We start from the raw sequence: 25745 nt of genomic DNA on the forward strand, positions 1-25745 counted from the left end.
ACCCCCTCTCCAGTTTGATCCACCTTATCATTGTGATATAATTTGTACCCTAGTACCACAGTGTCCCATTGATTGTCCTCCTTCCACCAGGTCTCTGAGATACCTATTATATCTGCCTCTTCATTTAGTACTATATACTCTAATTTTCCTATCTTATTTTTTTAGGCTTCTAGCATTTGTATACAGACACTTCAGATTGTGTTTTTTCCTTACATCTACAAGATGCTTAGAAGTTGACAGAGATAATTTGCAACCTTTGCTGTGTCATACCCTTAAACACTTCTGGCTCTCTTTCACCTTTGTTGAAACCTCTCTATTGGAATTCCCCAAATGTTTGTTATAGTAGCATCCTTCAAGAATACCTCACTCCGAACTATGTGCTCCTGGTGAATGCTGGCTTTCCCCAATTCTATTTTAAAAGCTGCTGTATCTCCTTTTTAAATGTTAGTGCCTGCAGCTTGGTTCCATCCTGGTTAAGGTGGTGTCGTTCCTTTCGGAATATGCGCCCCTTCCCCAGAATGTTGCTCAGTTCCTAACAAATCTAAATCTCTTCTCCCTGTGCCAAGTACCTACATATGACCTCTCACCAGCTGGGAGATAATTAAACATGTGACACTATGTGCAAAAGACCTGATAGGCTCCGTCTTGCTGCTGGACTACTGTCTTATTATTGATAATTTCTTAATTGTTTCTAATGGAGTAGGAATTTGTAGACTGATGTGCCCTACAATTGTTAGTTATATTCTAGGCCAGAGGTAGGCAATTCCAGTCTTCGAGAGCCGCAGGCAGGTCAGGTTTTCAGGATATCCACAATGAATATGCAGGAGATAGATTTGCATACCAAGGAGGCAGTGCTTGCAAATCTATCTCCTGCATATTCATTGTGGATATCCTGAAAACCTGACCTGCCTGCGGCTCTCGAGGACCGGAGTTGCCTACCCCTATTCTAGGCTATGCTCTTATTTAGAGTTTTATTATTGGTATTGTTATTTATAGGTTCCCCTCTATAGACCTATTTGTAAGAGCTAATTACTGTCTGATAGAGATGTCCTAAATAACTTTCTAGCCTTCTAATTGGCTCAAGAGCCTATAAATCAGAGATCAGGCCAGGGGTGGATGGGAATTAAATTCTAAATCTAGATCTGCTCTACACTGATGCTATAGTAAGTTCTAGAATAGTCCATTAACTGCTAGCCTATGAAACTGTAATAGAGACTTTAATGCTAAACAAACAAACAAACAAAAATATTCCTTACACTGCTTTGCTAAATAAGCAGAGTAACTTTAAACATAGACACCAAGATTACCTATTTAACTCTACCTTTCCCAAAGTTTAAAAGCAATTTTTCAGCAAATAACATACCAGTGAATTTCTCTCCTGCTCTGGAATCCTCTCATTGCACCTCTTCTGGAAATATTTTTCATGTGAACAGCCTTGACTAGCACTTTAAATGCTAAACAAACAAACAAACAAAAAAACCCTATTCCTTAAACTGTCTTTGCTAAATAAGCAGAGCAACTTAAAAACATAAAGACACCGAGATTACCTATTTAACTCTTAAATCTACTATGCCCAGCAAATAATTTACCAGTGAAGTTCTGTCCTGCTCTGGAAGTCCTCTCATAGCACCTCTTCTGGAAAGAGAACAACTGAATGTTTGGCTTACTTATGTGTCTGTGCTGCTTTGATGACTCACACTGCAATCAGTGTGAAAACAGGGCCCTTTTCAACTTTCTTCTTTAATCGGTCACTGTGGCTAAATTGACAGATAACATGTATAGAATGTTTGTACGTTTGGGAAGCTTGCCAGGTGCCCTTGGCCTGGATTGGCCGCTGTCGTGGACAGGATGCTGGGCTCGATGGACCCTTGGTCTTTTCCCAGTATGGCATTACTTATGTACTTATATGAACACCATCACAGTGTTTCTTAGTTCCTGGCAGTAAAACCTTTAAAGGTAACTTTGTCTAGCAAATACTTTTAAGTAGAAATATACAAGTATGATGACCCTACCTTTCTTTCTGATAGGTATTCATTTTATTTTAAATGAGCAAGCTGTGCTGCAAATTAAAGTTAAAACTCTAAACTGAGGTTTCCTGTGACTATCAGTTCTGCTCTGCACTGATGTTAATGGCAAGCTCTAGAGTAGTCCCTTAACCACTAGCTTATGAAGCTGTAATAGAGACTTTAAATGCTAAACAAAACAAAAATGTATTTCTTAATTTGCCTTTACTAAATAAGCAGAGTAACTTTAAACATAAAGACACCAAGATTTCCTGTTTAACTCTGTCTACCTTTCCCCAAGTTTAAAAGTAATTTCCTAGCAAATAACTTACCAGTGAAGTTTTGTCTTGCTGTGGAAGTCCTCTCATAGCACCTCTTCTGCAAAGAATTTTCATACGAACATCTTTGGCTAGCACATATCACATGAATGTTGATCATTTATTAGTATGTCTCTTCAGCTTTTCAAGAACTGGAAGATACCATAATAGCTTCTAGGATACATAGAAGCAGAAAATATGGCTTTTTAAGTATGCCCATCCTTACCAATTACTAGGCTGTACAAGAAAATCAAACATCAAATGGAAGAGGTTCTCCATGTGTTGTGTTCAAGGAAGCTTGACCTGTTATCTTGCTCCCAACCTTTCATCATCTTATCTAAGTTTCTTCTCAATAAATGTTCATCTGAGTGCCGTGGTTGCTTACACATACACTCTAATGGAAGCCTTAGCACTATAGAAATCAGTAGTAGTAGTAGTAGTATTGATGTGTTCATGTTCATGGGGGAGTCAAGAGATCACCTGTTCCAAGGAACCTTAATGTTGCTGTGGCTTAGCCCATGAAAATACCCTGTGGATCCATGGCATCAGCAGAGCTGAACTACCTGGCCTAAAAACGAACTTCAGTAGCATTAACTTTGGTGTGAAGAATAAGCAAGCTTCAAACACTCATCTCTCATTCACTGTGGTCCCCTTTTACTAAGCCGTGTAGGTGCCTACACGCGCCCAACGTGTGCCAAAATGAGCTTACCGCCCGACTACCACGTGGCTCTTGCAGTAGTTTCATTTTTTTGTGCACATCCGCTACACACGTCTGAAAATAATTTTTATTTTTGGACTCACGTAGCAGATACGCGCAGGTCCTTACCGGCCAAATTCTTTACCGCTAGGTCTGTGGCTGGCGGTAGGGTCAGAGATCCAAAATGGACCCGTGGCAATTTTGATTTTGCCTCACGTCCATTTTCAGGGGGGAAAAAAGGCCATTTTTACAGGTGCACTGAAAAATGATTCTGTGTACGCCCAAAACCCGGGCTTACACTACCGCAGGCCATTTTTCAGTGCGCCTTTGTAAAAGGACCCCTATATTTGCAATTTTTCCACAGTAGTGTAGCAGACTTAAATTTCTGCTGAAGCGGTATCAGCTTTTCATACTAGTCCCACTCTCTTCCCATGGCCTAAGGCACACAAAATTGAGTAGATCTTGCACAAACTAGACAATAAGGTAGCACTGGTTTATTATGTAAAAGAAAGGACATATCCCCAGCACATGTAACTCTCTATATCCTTTGATGTTATCAGAATAGGAACTGCAAAAAAACACTGTCAAACCAGCTGCTCTAACAGAATTATAGTTAAGGGGCGTAGCTATCAATGTGGACTATGTTATGTTCTGTTTCGTGTTATGTTACCACTAACTCATGCTATTTTAACACAGGTCTCATTTTATTCAGTGAGGTTTAGTTATTAATGGGTTAAAAGTAAAATAATCCGTCTTTACAGTAGCCCATATTAATAACTTCCCTCTTAAATGGTACAGTGAAAGTACATCAAATCAGAGCCATGGCAGTATCAGTTGTCTTCCTCTGCCCACTTTTTATGGAAAAAAATATGTAAAGCTGAATTCTCATCATTCTTTTACAGGTCACTACTTAAACTGTTTTGAAAGCTTTGTTTCATGTCTTTACTGCAGGACTGCAGAAATGTTCCTGAAGCGCTCTCTGGAAATGAGGGAGCGAGTTTTAGGACCAGATCATACTGACTGTGCCCAGTCCTTGAACAACCTTGCAGCATTGTACAATGACAAGAAGCATTATGACAAGGCTGAGGAGCTTTATGAAAGGGCTCTTGACATCAGGAGGAGAGCACTGGCCCCTGATCATCCATCACTGGCTTACACTGTGAAACACCTAGCTGTCATTTACAAACGTAGAGTAAGTGCAAGTTGACACTTTAGTCATCTGTCCAATGGTTTTAAGAAGACAGTGATAGAAGATAGGGATATAAGGCAGGGAATAGATTTTTTATTAACTACTAATATCCTTGATTGTACCACAGATTCCTAGCAACTGTATTAGATTTGTTATTGAACAAATATAAGATCAGTCCAATGAGTTTTCAAGATCAGAAGGGATCTGTGTGGTTTCAAAAGTTCATATGCCACAACTTCTTTAATTAAAGGATTAATTAAACGTGGTCCGAGATAAGAGCAGACTGCAGGTTAACAGACAACTACAGGGTCAAGTTTAATGATTACCTTTCACGAGGAAGTGGTAGAAGAGTTGACAAGAGATTGCACTGTCGTTGTGGAGGACAAACTTTCCAATATCCATTCAGCCACAAAAGAAATCACGTAAGATTTGGGAATATAGGTAGCTCATATCCAGCATAAAGAGGACAACACTCAAAGAGCAAGAATTAAGGGAATTTGTGGAAATGGAGCTTCCCCGAGCTCTAGGCTCAGAGCAAGAGGTGGCAGGATTACAAGTGGAACAAGCACATTGGGTGGGCTGAAAATGTGGGGACCAAAACCACAGCTAGTAATTATTAGAATCTTTAAATATGCTGCCAAAGAAAAAACTATTAATATCAGCAAAAATGAGAACTGGAGCATAAGAGGTCTAACGTTTTTGATCTTTGAAGACTTTTCTGCCCAAGTGGCAACCCAGCATAGAACTTTGGCCCCAAACTGCAGCAGGGCAATAAAAGGCTGAACTGCAGTGTCCTGCATGGGTCTGCTTCATTTATCAGAAAATATTTTTGAGTTGGAGACATTTGTGGGAACATGCCCGAGGCTCCCCATCCAGAGGAGGTGGGGCCTTTATTCCCTTTATGAGCATTATGAAATAAGCCACTGCACGAATTTGATTCTGACAGTTGTAATTGTAGACTAGTAACTCTTAGCCTTCAACAGAATGATGATAACTTAATCAGAATTTAAGTTTCAGTTGTATGTTGGTGCAGGAACATGACTGGGCATTGCAGGAACCAGCAAGCATATTAGGACTGCTTTATGAGAGTGTGGAGTTTGACAGTATAATGTTGGACTTCTGCCTGAGTGGCTACTATGTGCTAAGATACGCATTCTGTCTGGATGCATTGCTGGTGTAGCATTTAGATGCTTGTAAGTCAGAACTGGTACAATGGCAAACGTTTTTAATATATTTGATGCACTTGGAAAGCCCTACCAGGACTTCCGGTGACGTCACGATCCGCAATGGCGGTCTGAACGTGAAGCTCCCGAATACCAGCCCAAATACTAGCTAATAAGTAAAGCAATTGGAGCCCGAAACGAAAGGCGAGAAGTAAGAACAGCCAGCGAAAGGCACGCACTCCCGAAGATGGCGAACCTGAAACCCAAGACGGCGGATTTAACTGCCTTCGCATATCGGGAACGCGACCACGTGGCGGACAAGCAGGCAGGAGATCAGCCTAGTCAAGGGGCCTCCCTAAGCCCGCGGCCTACAAGCGCTCAGGGCACGCACGAAGAAACACAGGAAAACGAGTTGCCACCAGATAAATGGGAACAGCTGAGTACATGGTTGTTGGACATTAAAAAGGACATTAAAGAGATGCGGCGCGACTTCGCGCAATTAAGCGCAGACTTAAGAGAAGAGATCAAAGAACTGGGGAACCGAGTTAACGAGACTGAAGTGGACCTTGAGGAGCATGCAGAAACGTTAACGGGGATAGAGCAGCAAATGGTGGAGCAACAAGCAAACATGAGATTCCTCACTGACAAGGTGGAAGACCTTGAAAATAGAAGCCGGCGATCTAATATCCGAGTGCGAGGCCTGCCGGAGCTACCGGAATTTATCAACTGCGAAAAGGTAGTGCAGGATATAGCGGCTCATCTGCTCTCTACCCCGGAGCGCACAGTGGCACCAGAAACAATCAAACTAGAGCGAACGCACAGGGCACTTGGTCCGAGAAAGGCTAATGTGCCTAAAGACATTGTGGCTTGCTTTACAGAGTTCAAAGTTAAAGAGGAAGTCATGCACCAAGCAAGGGCAGCTAGTCCTATAATATGGGAGACATATCCCATTGAATTATTTCAAGACCTAGCGGCTACCACATTGAAAAGGCGAGGGGCACTGCGCTCATTAACGGAAAAGCTCCGAGATAAGGGAATCAAATATAAGTGGCAACATCCTTTTGCCCTAGTGTTTTATAAAGAGGGCAAGCAGCGCCGGGTAGTCACGCTTGAGGAGGCTCAAGAGTTTTTGGGGCAGGACAAGGAGACACCAGCGACCACAGCGCGTCAATCCAGTGGATCCCCGAAAAAGAACAAGCAGAAATGGCAGAGAGTATCGCAGGGGCGAGGACGGCTGAGAAGACCAGCATCAGATCAACGGCTCGCGGCAGGGAAAGGCACATGAAGGAACACCGCACTTTGGAATTAAATTTCTGCCCATAAAGACTTGCCAAATTTAAGAACTGAGACAGTTAGAACTGTGCTTGCAAGCTACTAAGGGCCAGAGCGCCTAAATGGGCTGGTACCGAAGGCGGGAACGGAAGTCCACACTTTTTCTTAGCATGCCCTCAAAGAAGAAGGGGGCATGCTATTCCAGGTTATTGGGGAAAGAGGGAGGGGGGGGGGGGATTGGGACAAGGGGGAACGGTGGTGGATGTGTAATAGACTGATTGAATGGCATCGGGTGATAAAGTGTTTAAGTGTGTAACATTCAATGTGAGGGGCCTTAACTCGCCTATGAAGCGCCAGTTAGCATTCAAAGAAATGATATGCTTGCGAGCGGACATAGTGCTTTTGTAGGAGACACACCTGAAAAAGTGTCACGAGAAGCTGGTGGGTCATAGGCGATACCCTACAATATTATTCTCATCATGTATAGATAATTCTAAACAGAGAGGGGTATTAATAGCGCTGTCGGATTCACTTCCCTGGCAGGTTCAACATACAGTAACTGATAAAGAAGGTAGATTCTTGCTGGTATTAATCTCATTATATAATGTTCAGTACACAAATGTTAATCTGTATGCCCCGAATTCCGGGCAGAGACAGTTTATAGAAAAAGTGGAACAACAATTGCAAAAACACCAACAAGGTCGACTCCTCTTGGGGGGAGACTTTAATGTCACGATTCATCCCCCGTTAGATAACTCCACAGGCCAAGCTGTATATGCTAAACTAGATAGGAAAGGACTGAAGGGTTTCTTGGCCAGATGGGGACTGACAGATTTATGGAGGGCAAAACATGGACAGGAAAGAGACTATACATACTACTCCGCTAAATACAGGTCCTATTCTAGAATAGATGGATGGATGGGAGACGTGAGATTAATATAGAACCACGCACCTGGTCAGATCATGCTCCAGTGGTAATAGAACTACATATAGGATTCCGGCAGGTGGGCATGCGATACTGGAGGTTAAATGAGGCAATCCTAATGGATACTAAAAATATCCAGTGATAGAAAAATTTATTGAGGAATATCTTAAATTTAATGATGTGGGGGAGGTCCGCCCAGAATATTTATGGGAAGGTCTTAAAGCGGTCCTTAGAGGACAATTAATAGTACTGGGAACACATATAACCAAAACACGAGTTGACCAAGAAGAGAGTATTAGGGCAGAACTATTGAAATTAGAACAAGCACATAAAAAGAACCCCAAAGACACCAGTGGACAGATAAAATTAAACGAGCTAAGAAATAAACTTAATGAGTTGCAGCTGGCAGAATTGGCCGCCAAACTACAAATGACACAACAGGAAAGCCCTACCAGAGAAGGAACCAGTGGCTGAACAGATGTGCTCTGTGGGAGCCTTGACAATTGACTGTCATGAAAGAGCTTAAGTGGGGCTTAAATGAATAATAATCACTATTAGTCTTTATATTGCTATTGAAATAGACATGGGGAGAGCTACTGCTTGTCCTTGGGATCAGTAGCATGTATCTTGCTACTGTTTGGGATTCTGTCAGGTACTTGTGACTGAATTGGCCACTGTTGGAATCAGGATACTCAGCTAGATGGACCATTGGTCTGACCCAGTATGGCTATTCTTATGTTCTTATGATCAGCACTGGAGCACCTAAGAGCTAGCTGACTGCCAACCATGGGAAGTTACTGTAATTCTAATAATGGTGAATGGTGGGCCCAGGCACAAGAAGTGCAACCAGCATGCCTTAGACCAGAGATTGTGGCCTGGCAGGTTGTGGAAACTGCTAATTCAGTGGTGCTCTAAGAAACTGCAGAGGCAAAGAGGTAACTCACAGGGGAAGTCCAAAGAGTTTGTGAACACTGGAGCAAAATAGCTGTCAAGAGTGCAGTGATGAAACTCATCTATTTACATCCACACTAAAGAGTATTCTTAGTGGTTAAGCTGTTATGAATTTCTGCACTTTATTGTACATCTCCTCCTTTATGGAACTCATTCGCTATTCATGCTAGATTAAAATATTGGTATCTGAAATTTAAACATGTACTGAAGACATATTTGTTTACCAAGGCGTTTGATACTGTGGCACAGATTGGTTATGGGGATGAGCTTCTAGACTGTGCCTGCTTATCGTCATAATTTATTGTTCATCTTCCTACGCCTACCTACTAACGCCCATTTCCTTCTACACCTAATTCCTCCTATGTTCAATTTATTTATCCGTCACCCCATTAATATTACATTTACTACAAATTGTATATTCTTCTTACGACTTGTAATTCTTTTTATTGTTACTATGTAAGCCGCATTGAGCCTGCCATGTGTGGGAAAGCGCGGGGTACAAATGTAATAAATAATAATAAATTATACTTTTGCTGTCCGTAGGTGGGGGGGGGGGGGGGTCAGTTTTGATTATTATGCTCTGTGGGGAAAATGTATTGGGCTTAAGCCTCTTGGAATATTTTTGGGCCATAATATCTTGGGGCTGCCAAATTGAGCCATGGGGAAATGAAGGATTGGGCATGGAGGAGGGGGAAAGGAGATGGAGGGGAGACTGTAAATTGGAGAATGACACGGGAACAAAGTTTGTCCCTTGCCCCCTACCTGTGGGCTGTGTCTCTGCCCTGTCCCCTCAGGCTCTGTTTTATCTGCACAAGCCTTGAACACTTATGATTTTATATTTCTGTGTTTTTATTAAAGATTAAAAAGGAACAATATACAACTGTTATTTATAAATCACAAGTAGAAAACAATTATAACAATGAGCAAACTGTTAAAATGTCCGGGAGGACAAAATACAACCCGCTCTTTATGCCTTAGCAAGATAAAATACATGCCCTGTGAAGCACTGTTATGATTTTTCAATCTGTAGATGAATAATAATTCAACAATCTCAGGATTCAGTCTAGCTCTCCTGTCTTCCACAGTCAATCCTGCAATAGAAAAAGTCATCTCACAAGGCGTGCTGATAGCAGGAATGCACAGGATCCCCTATGCAATTTTTGCCAGTTTTGGCCAGCACTTTTGCTTGTTTTTCCAAAAAATCCAAAACAATGTTGTCTGCATCGCTCAAACATAAATAACTGTCCAATTCATTAACGACAGCCTTCAGATGAGGCATTGTCTACATTAACTCATACAGTATCACTCTCGACGTTGGGGGAGGGAAGTGTCCCCAGAGTCTGAGGGTAGGACTATACCATTGCCCTTCAGGATGTGGATGTGGTTCCACTGAGCTGGGTCAGGCACAGGCTCACTCAGTGCAGTCTGTATGGTGAGGAATCTCACTGGGACCGCTTATGGGACTCAAGAAGAAGACCCTCATTACTTCTCGGAGAAGGAGTCCCTACTGATCCCTTCCCACCTTGAGAGATATAAATCTCCTCCTTAGGGTCACTCTTTCACCAGTATTGTCAAGGAGATGGCTTCAGCCATCCCATTTAAATTGGTGACGGAAGAAGAGTCCAGGGCAGAGATGTTATCTGTTGAACTATGAGTTGCCCCCTAAGGAAGGGGTCACAGTACCATTGCACCTTAGCTTTAAAGATGCACTGATGAGGAACTGGGAATCTCCCCTCTCAGTGTAGATCATACTTAAGAAGGTGGATACATAGTTTTGTATCCAGAAGGGTCCAGGATTTGAGAGGGCAAAACTGCATCACCACTCTGGTAGTCAAATCATTCCTCAAACAAGCTAGGAGATCAGGACTCATGCTTCGTGTCCCCCAGGTAGAGAGGCTTAGACACTAGGCTCAAATGCCCTGTGAAGCACTGTTAACAGTGCTTCACAGGGCATATTTTTATCTCGCTAAGGCATACAGAGCGGGTTGTATTTTGTCCAGGACATTTTAACAGTTTGCTCATTGTTATAATTGTTTTCTACTTGTGATTTATAAATAACAGTTGTATAGAATATTGTTCCTTTTTATACTTCAATAAAAACACAGAAATATAAAATCATAAGTGTTCGAGGCTTGTGCAGATAAAACAGAGCCTGAGGGGGACAGGTCAGAGACACAGCCCACGGGTATGGGACAGGGGACAAACTTTGTTCCCGTGTCATTCTCCAATTTACAGTCTCCCCTTCCATCCCCTCCCCCATGCCCAATCCTTCATTTCCCCATGGCTCAATTTGGCAGCCCCAAGATATTATGGCCCAAAAATATTCCAAGAGGCCTAAGCCCAATACATTTCCCCACAGGGCATAATAATCAAAACTGCCCCCCCCCCCCCCCCCCCACGGACAGCAAAATTATAATTCATAACAGCTTAACCACTAAGAATACTCTTTAGTGTGGATGTAAATAGATGAGTTTTATCACTGCACTCTTGACTCTCTGTCCCTCTTATGCCATCCCCATATAGCATCTCACATAAGAACATAACATAAGAGTAGCCATACTGGGTCAGACCAATGGTCCATCTAGCCCAGTATGCTGTTTTCCAAAACGTGGCCAAGCCAGGTCACAAGTACCTGGCAGAAACCCAAATCGTGGCAACACTCCATACTACAAATCCCAGGGCAAGCAGTTGCTTCCCCATGTCTGCCTCAGTAGCAGACTATGGACTTTTCCTCCAGGACTTTGTCCAAACCTTTTTTAATCCCAGATATGCTAACCGCTGTTACCACATCATCTGGCAAAGAGTTCCAGAGCTTAACCATTGAATGAAAAAAAACCCTCTTCCTTTATCCCCTTGTCCAGCATTTCTCTCTCTTCCCTCTAACCCTTCCCACTCCCATAGGTCCAGCACCTCTCTCTTCGCTGCAGCCCTCCTTGCAGATCCACATCTCTTCCTTCCCTTCAGTGATACCCTGCATATCCAGCATCTCTCTCCCTTCCCTCCAGCCCCTCCCACTACATGTCTTCCAGCCTACCTTACATGTGAAGCTCCTCTTCCCTTTCCTCTGTCCCCCCCTGCATATCCAGCACCTCTTCCCTTTCCCTCCAACCCCCTTGCATATCCAGCACCTCTCCCTTCCCTTCAGCCCCCTCCCCTCCCAGGGCCAGCACTTCCGTGTCTTCCTTACCCCCCCCCCCCCCCCGCGCGCAAATCCAGTACCTCTCCCTTCAGCCCCCTCCCCTTGCAGATCCAGCACCCTGCTGTCTTCCTCACCCTCTCTCATCCCCACCGCAGCACTTGCTTTTATCATTATCGGTGCTGCCTGCAGCAACTCACAGACACAGCTTCCTGCTATGGGGTTTTCCCTCTGCCACGTCCTGCCCTTTGTAAACAGGAGATTGCATCAGTGCGGCAGAGGGAAGTCCCCGGAGGAGGACGCCACGTCTGTGTAGAGTTGCTGCAGGGCAGCGCCGACAGCAAAATGCAAGCTCTGTGGTGAGGGTGAGAGTTTATGAGGAAGACACTGAGGTGCTGGAACTACAGGAGGGAGGCTGAAGGGATGGTGAATCTTATGTGACTGTGCTTCTGGATGGGTGAATGGCAAAACTGGATTGGCCTGGGCCCACCCAGGCCCACCCACAGCTATTCCACTGGGACAAGGTGGAGGAGGTCGCTGACATAAAGAAACATACGGATACCATCCAGTCCCTGTTTTGACAACCTTCATCTGCAGCCTCCTCTTCGGTTTTTGAGTGGGCCTAAGAGGCACCCCTACTATTCTGAGGCATAGGTTTCCGCCACCTTCTCATTCTGCCCAGCAGCCCCAGGCCCAGCATTCTCAGCCTCACCAGTTCCATCCTCAGAAGTCCTAGCGAGCTCCCCAGTCAAAGCTAAAGATGAGCTTTTGACTGGCTTCAGGAGAGCATAGCCACAGTCCAGTTAACCATCTTGGATGGTAGCGGGGAAGGCTGAGTTTTTTCCATCAAATATATGGCCCCTTGTAACCTCCAACCAGTAGGTTCTACAAATAGTCCATCTCGGTTATGCCCTGCATTGGCATCAAAGACCACCAAATTGCCCACCGAGATCATTGTTCATCTGTTCTTGGCACAAACAGGTACTTGTAGAGGAAATCTCTCCCCTTCTACAGGCCAATGTGGTTGAACCCATACAACCAGGGGAAGAAAGGAAGGCATTCTATTCTAGGTACTTTCTTGTGGCCAAAAAGACGTTGGGGGGGGGGGGGGGGGGTTCATCCCATCCTAGACCTAAAGACCCTGAACAAATTCCCATGATTCAGGAAAAAGATTAGTTATGCTCTTTGGATTTAAAGGATGCCTATGCCCACATTTTGATTCTTCCTAGTCACAGGAAGTATCTCAGATTCTGAATAGGGAAATACCATTATCAGTATTGCATTCTGCCGTTTGTCCTCGCATCAGCTCCTAAGGTGTTCACCAAGTGTCTAGCGGCAGAACCATGGGCCTAGCCACGGGCAGGTCTAGATGGACTCGGGCCCAGCCACTTTCCCTCCGGGCCCACCCACCCAACATCCCCTCGCCCGGGGTTTAAATCTTTTTTTTACCTCCATTGAAGCAGCCGCGTCATCGAAAGCTCTGCCCATCGAGCCTTCCCTATGTTCATTCCCTCAGTGTCTCGCCTTCTGACGTCATTTCCTCTTTCTGCGAGGGCGGGACTCTGAGGGAACGAACTCGAAGGGAAGGCTAGAGACGAGCAGGGCTTTCACTAACGCGGCCACTTCGGAGCTAATCAGGGGAGAGAGGAGAATCGCTGGGTGGGTATGGATGGCTGGAGGGGGGGCAGGGGAGAGGAGAGAATTGCTGTGTATGGGTGGCTGGAGGGAAGGCAGGGGAGAGGAGAGAATCGCTGGGTATGGTTGGCTGGAGGGGGGGCAGGGGAGAGGAGAGAATCGCTGGACATGGGTGGCTGGAGGGGGGCAGGGGAGAGGAGAGAATCGCTGGGTATGGGTGGCTGGAGGGGGGGCAGGGGAGAGGAGAGAATCACTGGACATTGGGTGGCTGGAGGGGGGCAGGGAAGAGAGGAAGTTGCTGGACATGGATGGAGGAGAGGGAAGGGAGAGAGAAGAAATGCTGGACATGGATAGAGGGAGAGGGAAGAGTGAGGAAGGAGATGAGGGAAAAGGAAGAGAGGAGAAAAACTGCACATGGATGAAGAAAATAGGCAGAAGCTGGATCCACTGGATAGTCAAGTCTGCGGAGGACCCAGCTTTTACTTACGGATGTAGGGCCAAGAAATGAAGAAGAAAGGTGGAAAGTAAAGAAATAAATGGAAAAGAAGCCCTGGAAACGGAGTTAAGAAGACAGATAGCAGCAGAATTAGATACTGGGCTAGCATGATCAGAAAAACAAAGTCACCAGACAACAAAGGTAGAAAAAAATCATTTTATTTTCATTATAGTGTTTGGAATATGTCCACTTTGAGAATCAGGTGCTCAGCATTAAAAGTTTATATTTATTTACTTATTTATGGCATTTTATCCCACATTAAACATGAATTAGATTGGAACCTGGGATCATTTAATTTTTTTTTTCCTGGAGAGAGTAATGCATTGCCCCCCCCCCCCCCCCTCCCCAAGGCTCTCTCCCTGGCTATAGCCAGCTCTGCAATTTTGAGGGGAGGCACAGAGGTGGACTGGGAAGAGAGCCTGTTGTACATTTACCAGCACACGACTAGTGCCCACCCATCCAACCTGTTGGCCCACCCAAAAATTGCCTTCTGGCTACGCCACTGGGCAGAACAAGGCATAAAGACCTCAAATCAAGGCCCAAAAGGACCCATTGCATAGGAGGAGTGCCTGGAGCGTCTTTAAATATATCCCCTTAGACCGGAAGAGGTGTACCTCAAGCATCCTGGAAACCAAGCGCACAGTCTCTTTAAGGGCAGATCTTCAGCTCGCATGTGCACGCCAAGGGAAGCCAACACCAGGGAGCACCCTGAATTCTGATGACAACAGCAGAGCTATTCTGCAGTGCTACGTAGTGGCAGTATTTTCTTCGATGTGTATTTTGGGTGCAGTTACTTAATCGCATTACATGCTATTAGTCCATTGTGCAATTTTCTGTTATTGACTCCTGAGCCTTATGGCCGAAACACAGCTCGTGTTGAGTCAGTGATACTTATCAATAAATTCTGCACTGCACCATTGTTTGGGGACTTTTTTGTCACCTTTGCTGTTTGTATGTTGCTTTTGCTAAGAATGCACAGCATGGCGTTGTTTGAGCAGCAGACTTATAAAGAAAAAAATATACCCAAATTATTGTATTTTAAGCAGCTATGGCACCAGTTGGTACAAAAGTGCGCCCTAGGCTATAGGGATAAGAAGTGAGCATGGGCCTCCATCCCCTCCCTGTTTTTTTATTGCTGTTTCCTTGCACGGTCCCAAAACAGCTTCTGTAATTGAAAGAATACTTTGTGCATATGGGAATATAGAGTGAGCACGTTAAGAAGTGTGCAACAATGAGTGATGTGGGTATGTGTGAGTTGTATGCATGCTAGGGAGGGCATAAAAGAAACACTTTTCAAGAGTTTTAAATTGGAGACATAGAAAGTGAATGATACTACTCAGTATTCATTATGAGGGTTGACTTTCTAATGTACAATTGTACTAATGTTTGTTATTGTTGGGACAGTTTTGCACCTCTTAAATTGTAATCTTTGCACACTACAATAAAGATAATTAAAAAAAAAAAGCATGAGTTAAAGGATACTACCAAAGTATTTGTTTAGAGCCCTTTATTTTTAAAGGCACAAGCTTTCAGGCCCACTTCTTCAAGCTGTGGTGTTAAGGATTTTTTTTTATATACTTCGGTTTACATTGAGCTGGCTTTCCTAATTGTTTAAAGTAAAATATCCACAGATCAAGTTCATTGAGATTAGAGGTGTGAAAACCACAAAGGATACAGTGAATCAATGAATAAGCACACAAGTTATTCACTAGGAGGAAAAAAAACCTCGTACTACTATGGACAATGGCATGTAAAACCGGACAGCCCAATCAGGGGATCAAAGTGCACACAGTTAAAAAAAAAAAAAAAAAAAAGTAATCTTCGGTTAAAAAAATCTCCGGTGAAAATCAATATTTAATTTTAAAGCAACAAGGTTCATGAATCAAAAAATAAACACAATCAAAATTCAAGAGCACTTATCTTCAGTGATGCGTAATGTCAATCTCAATCGCTTGATCTTAGCTAGATGAAAGAGAATCAGTGAGGTACCAACAGACCCATTTTGCTCCAGCTTCCTCTGGAGACCTTCACTGTGCCCCAACTTCCCAGGAAAGTCTATATGACGAGACAGCCGGCGAGCCTAATTCTTTAGCCTGGTTAAATGATTGTGCTGAGAAAAAAATACAAGTTCTGTAGAAATACTTGTAGAATGACCTGATTTTTCTGGTTTTAAAAATACTGTCATATTGTGATTTTTTGGTTGTTTTTTTTTTTTAAAGAGTGAAAGCTATCAAGCATTAGAGTCTTCTCAGAAGATGTCAGTCCTGTGAATATTGGATTTATCTGTCTTCTCAATTGCAGTTTTGTTTTGTTTTTTTCATTTTATAGGGAAAGTTGGATAAGGCTATGCCTTTGTACGAGCTGGCTGTTGAGATCCGACAAAAATCGTTTGGCCCTAAGCATCCTAGTGTAGCTACTGCCTTAGTAAACTTGGCAGTGCTTTACTGTCAGATGGTATGTTCTCTCATTTTATACTTTTAGAAACTGTCTGAGGTTAATTCAGACTTCTGAAAGTCATTTGATTTTTCCTCTTTATGGTGGTTTGCTTGAGACAAAATAAATAAATAACCAATGCTTGCTGCCTATACTGCAGCTTAGAACTCTTAAGGCTTTTCACAGGTCCACGATGGAAAGGAAACAGAGATATCAACTACTGTAGTTCATGCTCTTCTTCCTTCCAACATCCACTTTTCTTCAGTTATCTGGAACATGGTGCCACCTTGATGTCACTGGAAAAGGCATTCTGGAAGAGGGAGAAACAGATCAGTATGAGGGGTTAGCCTCAGAACAAAGGAAAAGAAAGAGAAGCAACTAACTGAGGACTCTTAAGTGATGTCAAAAAAGTCTCCCCCCCCCCCCCCCCCCCCCCCCCCCCCCCCGATTTCACACTGAATGGTTTCTGATCTTTTAACAAAATATAATATTAGACAAAGGGAACCTGAATAGACACATAACACAGTTGGGAAAATGTGGGATACAAATGCAATAAATAAACAAAGCTATCCAACACTCATAGCATAGCACCCATGTGAAAACTAACTGCCCTATTCCTTATCGTCTCTCCAGATCAGTTCCAACTAGTGGGGTATGCATTCTCCTACCAACAGATGGAGACTGAAAACTACTGGATATATGAATCATCCTTTAAGGGTCCTGTGCTGTCCTGAATCTACTCTAAAGGTTGTGTTTCTGATGGCAGCTAGGCAGATTTCAGAGTTGCAGACTTTTTCCTGTTGAGAACCATTTCTCCTTATGTCCCAAGAGAAGGTGGTCCTTTGCCCTATGCCATCCTTTCTGCCTAAGGTAATTTTCCCATTTTACAGCGATCAGTCTGTCGCACTTCCAATGTATGCTAGAAAGGAATCTGCGGATCCTCTGTATCATTTGGATGCATGCAGGGAATCAAAGCAGCCACACCCCCTCCAAATAATTCCGCACCTCCTGTCTGATATCCCTTGAACTTAGATCTTGATATTTCATGAACTGTGCTTAGATCTTCTCCTCCTGATGTTTCATTCGATGCCAATCCCCCTTTATTTTGTAAATTATTTATTTATTTTGCTTGACTCCTGTCCTAATTATCTCTTGAAACCAGCACCTAAGGTTTTAATTGATCACCTATATTCAAGTCTAACTTTAATGTTACCTCATGATATATTCCCTACTTGCAATGGTAGCATAATCTTAACTATGATCCCGAAAAATAGTCAAATTAGTATTAGTATTGTTTCCAACTACAGACCAGTGGCCTCAATACCTTTATTAGTCAAAGTTTTGAGGGGCTAATCACTTATCAGTTAATGGAATATCTTCAGTTTCATTCAATTCTACATTAATCATTCAATTCTACATAAATATCAATCGGGTTTAAGGCCCTCATATAGTACTGAAACCATTCTTACTACGTTAGTAGCCAATCTTAGACAAGAATTAAGCTTAGGCAACAAAGTTTTAATTCTTCAATTTGACACGTCTAGTGCATTTGATACAGTTGATCATGACATCCTTTTAAACATACTTGACTATTTTGGAATCTGTGGGACTGTCTTGAAATGGTTCTCTGGATTTTTAAAATCCAGGTCTTACCAAGCTAAGCAGTTGGGTACTATCTCATCGTCATGGGTTTCTTGGGAGTGCCACAGGGTTCTACTATGCCACCTATTTTGTTTAACATTATGATGATCCCTTTAGGCCATTTGCTAGAATCAAACGGGTTTTCAGCATTCATATGTGCTGATGATGTATATCCCATTCATCAAATAATTACATGAGATTGCAAACAAAATCAGAGTAGGTATCAACTTAATGGAATCCTGAGCTCTTAATTTTAAACTGAAACTTAATACTGAAACAAAATTTATGATAGTAATTAGCCGTTATCACCCAATAACCATCTCAAATGATAAGATTGATAATGTTACTTATTCTTTGGCTTCAACCATGAAAATCTTGGGGATCTTAATCAGTTTCTTTCTTTTGATTGCCAGATTTCCAAAGTAGTCTCAAATGTCTTTAATTCATTGTGGAAATTTAAAAGATTAAGACCATTCTTTTCAAGATCAGTCTTTCACACTTTAGTTCATTCATTAGTCTTAACCAGATTTGGCTATTGCAATTCAATTTATGTAGGTATTAAAACACGGTTATATTGCCATACTGGGAAAGACCAAAGATCCATAAAGCCCAGCATTCTGTTTCCAACAGTGGCCAATCCAGGTCACAAATCCTGGCACAATCCCAAAAAAGTACAAAACATTCTATACTGCTTATCCCAGAAATGGTGGATTTTCCCTAAGTCCATTTAATAATGATCTCTGGACTTTTCCTTTAGGAAGCTGTCCAAACCTTTTTAAAACTCCGCTAAGCTAACCGCCTTTACCACATTCTCTGGCAACAAATTACAGAGTTTAATTACACGTTGAGTGAAGAAACATTTTCTCCGATTTGTTTTAAATTTACTACATTGTACCTTCATCACATGCCCCCTAGTCCTAGTATTTTTGGAATACTTCACATTTGCCTGTTCAACTCCACTCATTATTTTATAGATCTCTATCATATCTCCCCTCAGCCACCTTTTCTCCAAACTGAAGAGCCCTAGCCACTTTAGCCTTTCCTCATAGGGAAGTCGTCCTATCCCCTTTATCATTTTCGTCACCCTTCTCTGCACCTTTTCTAATTCCACTATATCTTTTTTGAGATGCGGCGACCAGAATTGAACACAATATTCGAGGTGCGGTCGCACCATGGAGTGATACAAAGGTATTATAACATCCTCATTTTTGTTTTCCATTCCTTTCCTAATAATACCTAACATTCTATTTGCTTTCTTAGCCACAGCAGCACACTGAGCAGAAGGTTTCAACGTATCAACGACAATACCTAGATCCCTTTCTTGGTCCGTGACTCCTAACATGGAACCTTGCATGACGTAGCTATAATTCGGGTTCCTCTTTCCCACATACATCATTTTGCACTTGCTCACATTAAACGTCATCTGCCATTTAGACGCCCAGTCTCCCAGTCTCGTAAGGTCGGCTTGTAATTTTTCACAATCCTCTCGTGATTTAACTACTTGAACAACTTTGTGTCATCAGCAAATTTAATTACCTCACTAGTTATCCCCATCTCTAGGTCATTTATAAATGTTAAAAAGCAGCGGTCCCAGCACAGACCCCTGGGGAACCCCACTAACTACCCTTTTCCATTGACTATACTGACCATTTAACCCTACTCTCTGTTTTCTATCTTTTAACCAGTTTTTAATCCACAATAGAACGCTACCTGCTATCCCATGACTCTCCAATTTCCTCTAGTCTTTCATGAGGTACTTTGTCAAATGCCTTCTGATAATCCCGATAGACAATATCAACTGGCTCACCGTTATCCGCATGTTTGTTCACCCCTTCAAAGAAATGTAGTAGATTGATGAGGCAAGATTTCCCTTCACTAAATCCATGTTGACTTTGTCTCATTAATCCATGCTTTTGAATATGCGCTGTAATTTTGTTCTTTATAATAGGCTCTACCATTTGACCCGGCACTGACGTCAGACTCACCGGTCTATAATTTCCCGTACCTCCTCTGGAACCTTTTTTAAAAATCTGCGTTACATTGGCCACCCTCCAATCTTCCAGTACCATGCTCGATTTTAAGGATAAATTACATATTACTAACAATAGCTCCACAAGTTCATTTTTCAGTTCTATCAGTACTCTGGGATGAATACCATCCGGTCCAGGAGATTTGCTATTCTTCAGTTTGTAGAACTGCCCCATTACATCCTCCAGGTTTACAGAGAATTCATTAAGTTTCTCCGACTCGTGAGCTTTGAATACCATTTCTGGCACCGGTATCTTCCTCAGTGAAGACAGAAGCAAAGAATTCATTTAATCTCTCCGCTACAGCTTTCTCTTCCCTGATCACCCCTTTTACTCCTTGGTCATCTAGCGGTCCAACCGATTCTTTTGCCGGCTTCCTGCTTTTAATATACCTAAAAAAAAATTTTTACTATTTGTTTTGGCCTTCAACACAATCTTTTTTTCGAAGTCCCTCTTAGCCTTCCTTATCAGCGCTTTGCATTTGACTTGACATTCCTTATGCTGTTCTTATTATTCTCAGTCAGTTCCTTCTTCCATTTTCTGAAGGATTTTCTTTTAGCTCTAATAGCTTCATTCACCTCGCTTTTTAACCATGCCAGTTGTCGTTCAGTCTTCCATCCTCCTTTTTTAATACGCGGAATACATTTGGCCTGGGCTTCCAGGATGGTGTTTTTGAACAGCATCCACGCCTTTTTTAAAGTTAGACGCTAACGTATTTGATTTCCTATGTGTACTTACTTCAAAGCTAATATCAAATCCGATCATATTATGATCACTGTTATCAAGCGGCCCCAGCACCATTACCTCCCGCACCAGATCATGCGTGCCACTGAGGAATAGATCTAGAATTTTTCCTTCTCTTGTCGGCTCCTGTATCAGCTGTTCCATACAGTTGTCCTTGATTTCATCAAGGAATTTTACCTCCCTAGTGTGCCCCGTTGTTATATTTACCCAGTCAATATCGGGGTAATTGAAATCACCCATTATTATTGTGTTGCCCAGTTTGTTTGCGTCCTAATTCCTGCATCCATCTGTTCATCCTGACCAAACTAGATCCTGCAGTGCCTGCTAGATTCTATCTGTTGATGCTGTGGTACAAAGTTTTTAAAAGTAAGGGGAAAAGACTTATGGAGATTAGTTGTTAAAATTTGCTTTTTTATATTTTTATTTTGCCTATCACTAACCTACAATTCCTCCTTTAAACCCCAATCTTTAAGATCCCAAAGCAAAATAGTGTTCACATACCAGAGAAATGTCCTCTTCTCTCAGAACTTTTCAAAAAGAAAGTTCAGTGGGACCTTTCCTCTCTATGTAGTTTTGCCTGCCTTATATAGATTGCTGCATTACGTTAAAGCATCTCCTCTTCTTAAGGATCTACATTGATTACCTATCAATGAAAGAATTTCATTTAAACTCTGTGTTCTTGTTCATCAGATTCTTTATGGTATCTTACCATCTTATATGATAGAGCTCATTAAGTTATCACCAAGAAATGCTCCCTCATCATCTAGAGAATATCTCATATTACATTTCCCAAGTTGTAAAAACTTAACCTACAAAACTATCCATAATGCTAATTTTTCTTGCCAAAGTACCAAACTCTGGAACTCATTACCCAAGTATATCAGACACACAGTTGATTGTATGTCGTTTAGAAGTTTACTTAAAGCCCACTTCTTTAGATCTGTGTTCAGCTAATATGAAAATAATTTTCTAAAACTGTAATATTCTTATATTAATATTAATTGTCTTGTAATGCTTCTTAATTTGTTATGTAAGCCGCATTGAACCTGAGCTTTCTTGGGAAAATGTGGGGTAGAAATGTCGTAATAAATAATCATTTGCTGACATTCTGAGTCAATTTCCTAGCTAATAATTTATTTGGCTTATTACCAAGCTCATAATATTTTTGCTGAGCCCTTATTAGTTGATACTCAAGATTTTCTAATTGGAGTTCCTTGAACTTCACCCGTACTTTCTGTATTGTATCCAAGAGCTTCTGAATATCGCTCTGTTTATGTTCCCTTCTAACCTCAACTCTGTATAGAGGGTCTTTTCTTTTTCCTGTTGCCTCCTCTTCTTTTGAGGTCCACATTAAGTATTTTATAATAGTTAGACCCCACCTAGAGCATCCCAGGATGCACTGAGCAGGGTGGGGCAATGCCATTTTTAAGATGGCACCCGGAGAAGCAGGAGCGAGTGGGCATCGCTCCTGCTTCCTGCAAGGTATGGAGATCTAGGGGGGTGGGTGGACTAGGCTAGGCCAAGTGACTGGGGGGGGAGCCGATGCTCAATTCAAGTCATGTCACATCTGAAGGGGACTATTAGAGCACCAACAATTTGGGGTGGGGGCTGTTTTTGGGGGGAGGGGCAGTGAAGTACGGTAGTCGGGTTGCAAGGAGAGAAGGGTTGCTGCTAGACACCTCTCCTCTCAAATAATCCTTCTACACTGCCTGGACTTGGCATAAAGTTTCCCGCACCACCCGCACCTGAGAAACCTTTCATTTTTTGGGTGCATAGCTGCAGGATAATTAATGACCGCATTTAAATGTGGTCTGTGGTAATGGTTTCAGTGTTAGTGTATACCCGCGCTGAAACCATTTAAGCATTTGTTGTGTGCACAAACCCATCGTTAACCACATTCTAATGCTTGCAGTACTTCTGAGAATCAGCCTCTATGTTGGAGTAAATATTCAGCTGGCGGTGGTCAGTAGTTTTTTGACTGCCGACAGCATTATCCCCAGTTATTCAATGTTACTAAAATTCCTCTCTCCCCAACCACACAGAACTTCTCCTGAGATCACTTTAGCTTTCTTTCATGCTATGGTCATACTTTGCATGTAGCATGGTGATACTTGCACAGATTTCTGACCATGATCAACACAACAGCAACAGCACTTTCATTTTTAATCTATAATAGTAGCAAAGTAGCTAAGTAGAAAGATCCTCAAAAAGTTTTACCTCTGTAATGGTAAAAACAAAGTAAAGAGACATTATTTGTTCTAAGTCCTAGCTAAATGGTGAAAGAAATCCTGCTTATTAGTAATGGTATTCTAAGGAGTTTCGAAAAAGATACTACTGTATAGTTTTAATTGCACCCCCCATATGCATCCCAATCCTACATCATTTCAATCAGAAAAGAAATATTTTCTCTCCAGTTAATGTCTAATCTTATCATTTTATGATTAAAGAAGGAAATGTTTTAAGAAATGCATTTACAAATTGTTTTGTGATGGCATTTTGAAATTAACTGGCCAGAATTAACACATAATCAGAGGGTATGACTTTTGAAAGTTGATATGTAACAGCATGGGTAATCTTACCTAATGCAGAGGGCACTTTTCAGTGCCCTATTTTACCTAGGTAAAATCATTTGGAAATTGCCCTTTTAAACCATAGTGTTGTGGAAATCCATTCAGTATATGTGTGCTCAAACATATTTCCATATTTTGGTTTTCAATAGAAAAAGCATATTGAAGCTTTTCCCTTGTATGAGCGTGCATTAAGGGTTTATGAAGATAGCCTGGGTCCCATGCATCCTCGAGTGGGTGAAACGCTGAAAAATATGGCACTGTTGAGGTAAGGATATTTCTTATATTTGGCTTTCTAGCTAGTATTTCAGATTTAACCTAAAGCTGAAGGCTAACTATGGGCATGATTCACCCCCTGTGGTTTTTTTTTTAGATTTGTAGGAGAAATATATCTGGTTAGTTATATTTTGCTGATTAGTAACTGTTTTAAAAGTGAGGTATTCTGGAAGTATTTTGACTGGTAAAGGTGTCATCCTGGTTAAAAAAACTTTTGAAGAACCACCAACAGCAAAGGTGCTCTAAAGAAGAGGGATCAACATGGATGTCCAAAAGTGCCTTTATTGCAGAAAGACCCGATTTGGCCAAGTTTTCAACAAGCTGCCTGCATCAGAGAGCATCAGATTCTTCAATCATAAGCACAAATACAGAGCATGTGCATGAAGAATTCTTCCAAACAATAGTACAGCAATCTCTGGGTCGAAGTTTATTTTCTCCAAAGAAACAAACTGCTAAACATACTACTTTTAACTCACTTCCCTCACTATTACAATGCATAAACTCAGGGCCGGTCTTAGACAGGGGCGGTCGCACAGAGCCCTGCACTCCCGCCTGCTCTCTGCTATTCCCCGATGACTCTTTGCCACCTGAAGCTTCCCTGGTGGTCTAGTGGAGTCTTCGGGGCAGGAAAGATCCCCAGTCTTTCCTGCCCACCTCTGGTGCTGACAGCCATATCGCTGTTTAAAAATGCGGAAGTCTTGTGAGGCAGCCACTGGAAGTCTTGGCAACCATTTTAAAGAAGATGCGGCAGCAAGAGGGTTGGCGCCAGCAGCAAGCAGGAAAGACTGGGGATCTTTCCTGCCCCGAAGACTCTACTAGACCACCAGGGTGGCTTCAGGTATGTGCCGGGAGGGCACCCTGTGGCTCAGGGGAGTGAGGAGAAGGTCTGGAATAGGTGGGCAAGTGGGTGGGTGGGAGGGAGGGGGGTTACTGTAAAAAAAAAAAATCAAGGTAATATCTGTGTCATTTGAAGGGGCTGGTTAAAGGAACGGGGAGGGAAGGATACTGTAAAAAAAAAAAAAAAAAAAATCAAGGTAATATCTGTGTCATTTGGAGGGGCTGGTTAAAAGGACACCCTAGTACTATATTCGTGCAGAGATTTTTTTTTCTCCTGGTAAACGGGCCACTAAACAGACATCATGTTATCAGAATCAGCTGCTCAACATTCAGAGTTTCTATTTACTTATTTATGGCATTTTATTCCACATTAAACATAGTAACATAGTAGATGACTGCAGAGAAAGACCTGCACGGTCCATCCAGTCTGCCCAACAAGATAAACTCATATGTGCTACTTTTTGTGTATACCTGACCTTGATTTGTATCTGCCATTTTCAGGGCACAGACTGTAGAAGTGTGCCCAGCACTAGCCCCGCCTCCCAACCACTAGCCCTGCCTCCCACCACCGGCTCTGCCACCCAAACTCCGCTAAGCTTCTGAGGGTCCATTTCTTCTGAACTGGATTCCATTATGTTTATCCCACACATTTTTGAATTCCGTTACCGTTTTCATCTCCACCACCTCCTGCGGGAGGGCATTCCAAGTATCCACCACTCTCTCCGTGAAAAAATACTTCCTGACATTTTTCTTGAGTCTGCCCCGCTTCAATCTCATTTCATGTCCTCTAGTTCTACCGCCTTCCCATCTACGGAAAAGGTTCGTTTGCGGATTAATACCTTTCAAATATTTGAACGTCTGTATCATATCACACTGTTTCTCCTTTCCTCCAGGGTATACATGTTCAGGTCAACAAGTCTCTCCTCATACGTCTTGTAACGCAAATCCCATACCATTCTTGTAGCTTTTCTTTGCACCCCTTCAGTTCTTTTTACATCCTTAGCAAGATATGGCCTCTAAAACTGAACACAATACTCCAGGTGGGGCCTCACCAACGACTTATACAGGGGTATTAAAACCTCTTTTCTAATGTAATTATGTTCAGTAGAAAATAAATCTGTTGGCTCAGGCTGCTTGCTATGTGAATATTCAATCAGTGTTTCATTATTGCTACCAAGTATTACATATTAAGGGAATTTGTTTTAATTCATTTATCCAGTCCTTACATGCACATGGTTTTGCTTTTTAAACCCAAACGTTTCCTATGATAGCATTGTGTATATTTGAATTTGTTTTTCTGTACAAGTTTTGCTTGATTTGTCTTTATTTGAAATTTTAAAAAATGCTTAAAACACATCTTGTCAACAAGGGGCAGGGCTAGGTGGGGGCTGGGGGGCCCACCGAACTGGTCTGCCCACCGAATTGGTTTGCACAGG

General features: G+C 42.3%; 1 protein-coding gene across 1 annotated transcript in view; it reads left to right on the top strand.

Moving 5' to 3' along the window:
* LOC115472384 (nephrocystin-3-like) overlaps positions 1-25745 on the top strand; it is a 228543-nt gene that overhangs the window by 198199 nt on the left and 4599 nt on the right. The window contains exons 25-27 of the mRNA XM_030206641.1: positions 3969-4209; positions 16113-16238; positions 23349-23464. Of these exons, the coding sequence (XP_030062501.1) occupies positions 3969-4209; positions 16113-16238; positions 23349-23464 (483 nt within the window). The remainder of the gene's footprint in view (positions 1-3968; positions 4210-16112; positions 16239-23348; positions 23465-25745) is intronic.

This window comes from Microcaecilia unicolor, chromosome 1 (assembly GCF_901765095.1).
Source record: "Microcaecilia unicolor chromosome 1, aMicUni1.1, whole genome shotgun sequence".
Taxonomy (NCBI): domain Eukaryota; kingdom Metazoa; phylum Chordata; class Amphibia; order Gymnophiona; family Siphonopidae; genus Microcaecilia; species Microcaecilia unicolor.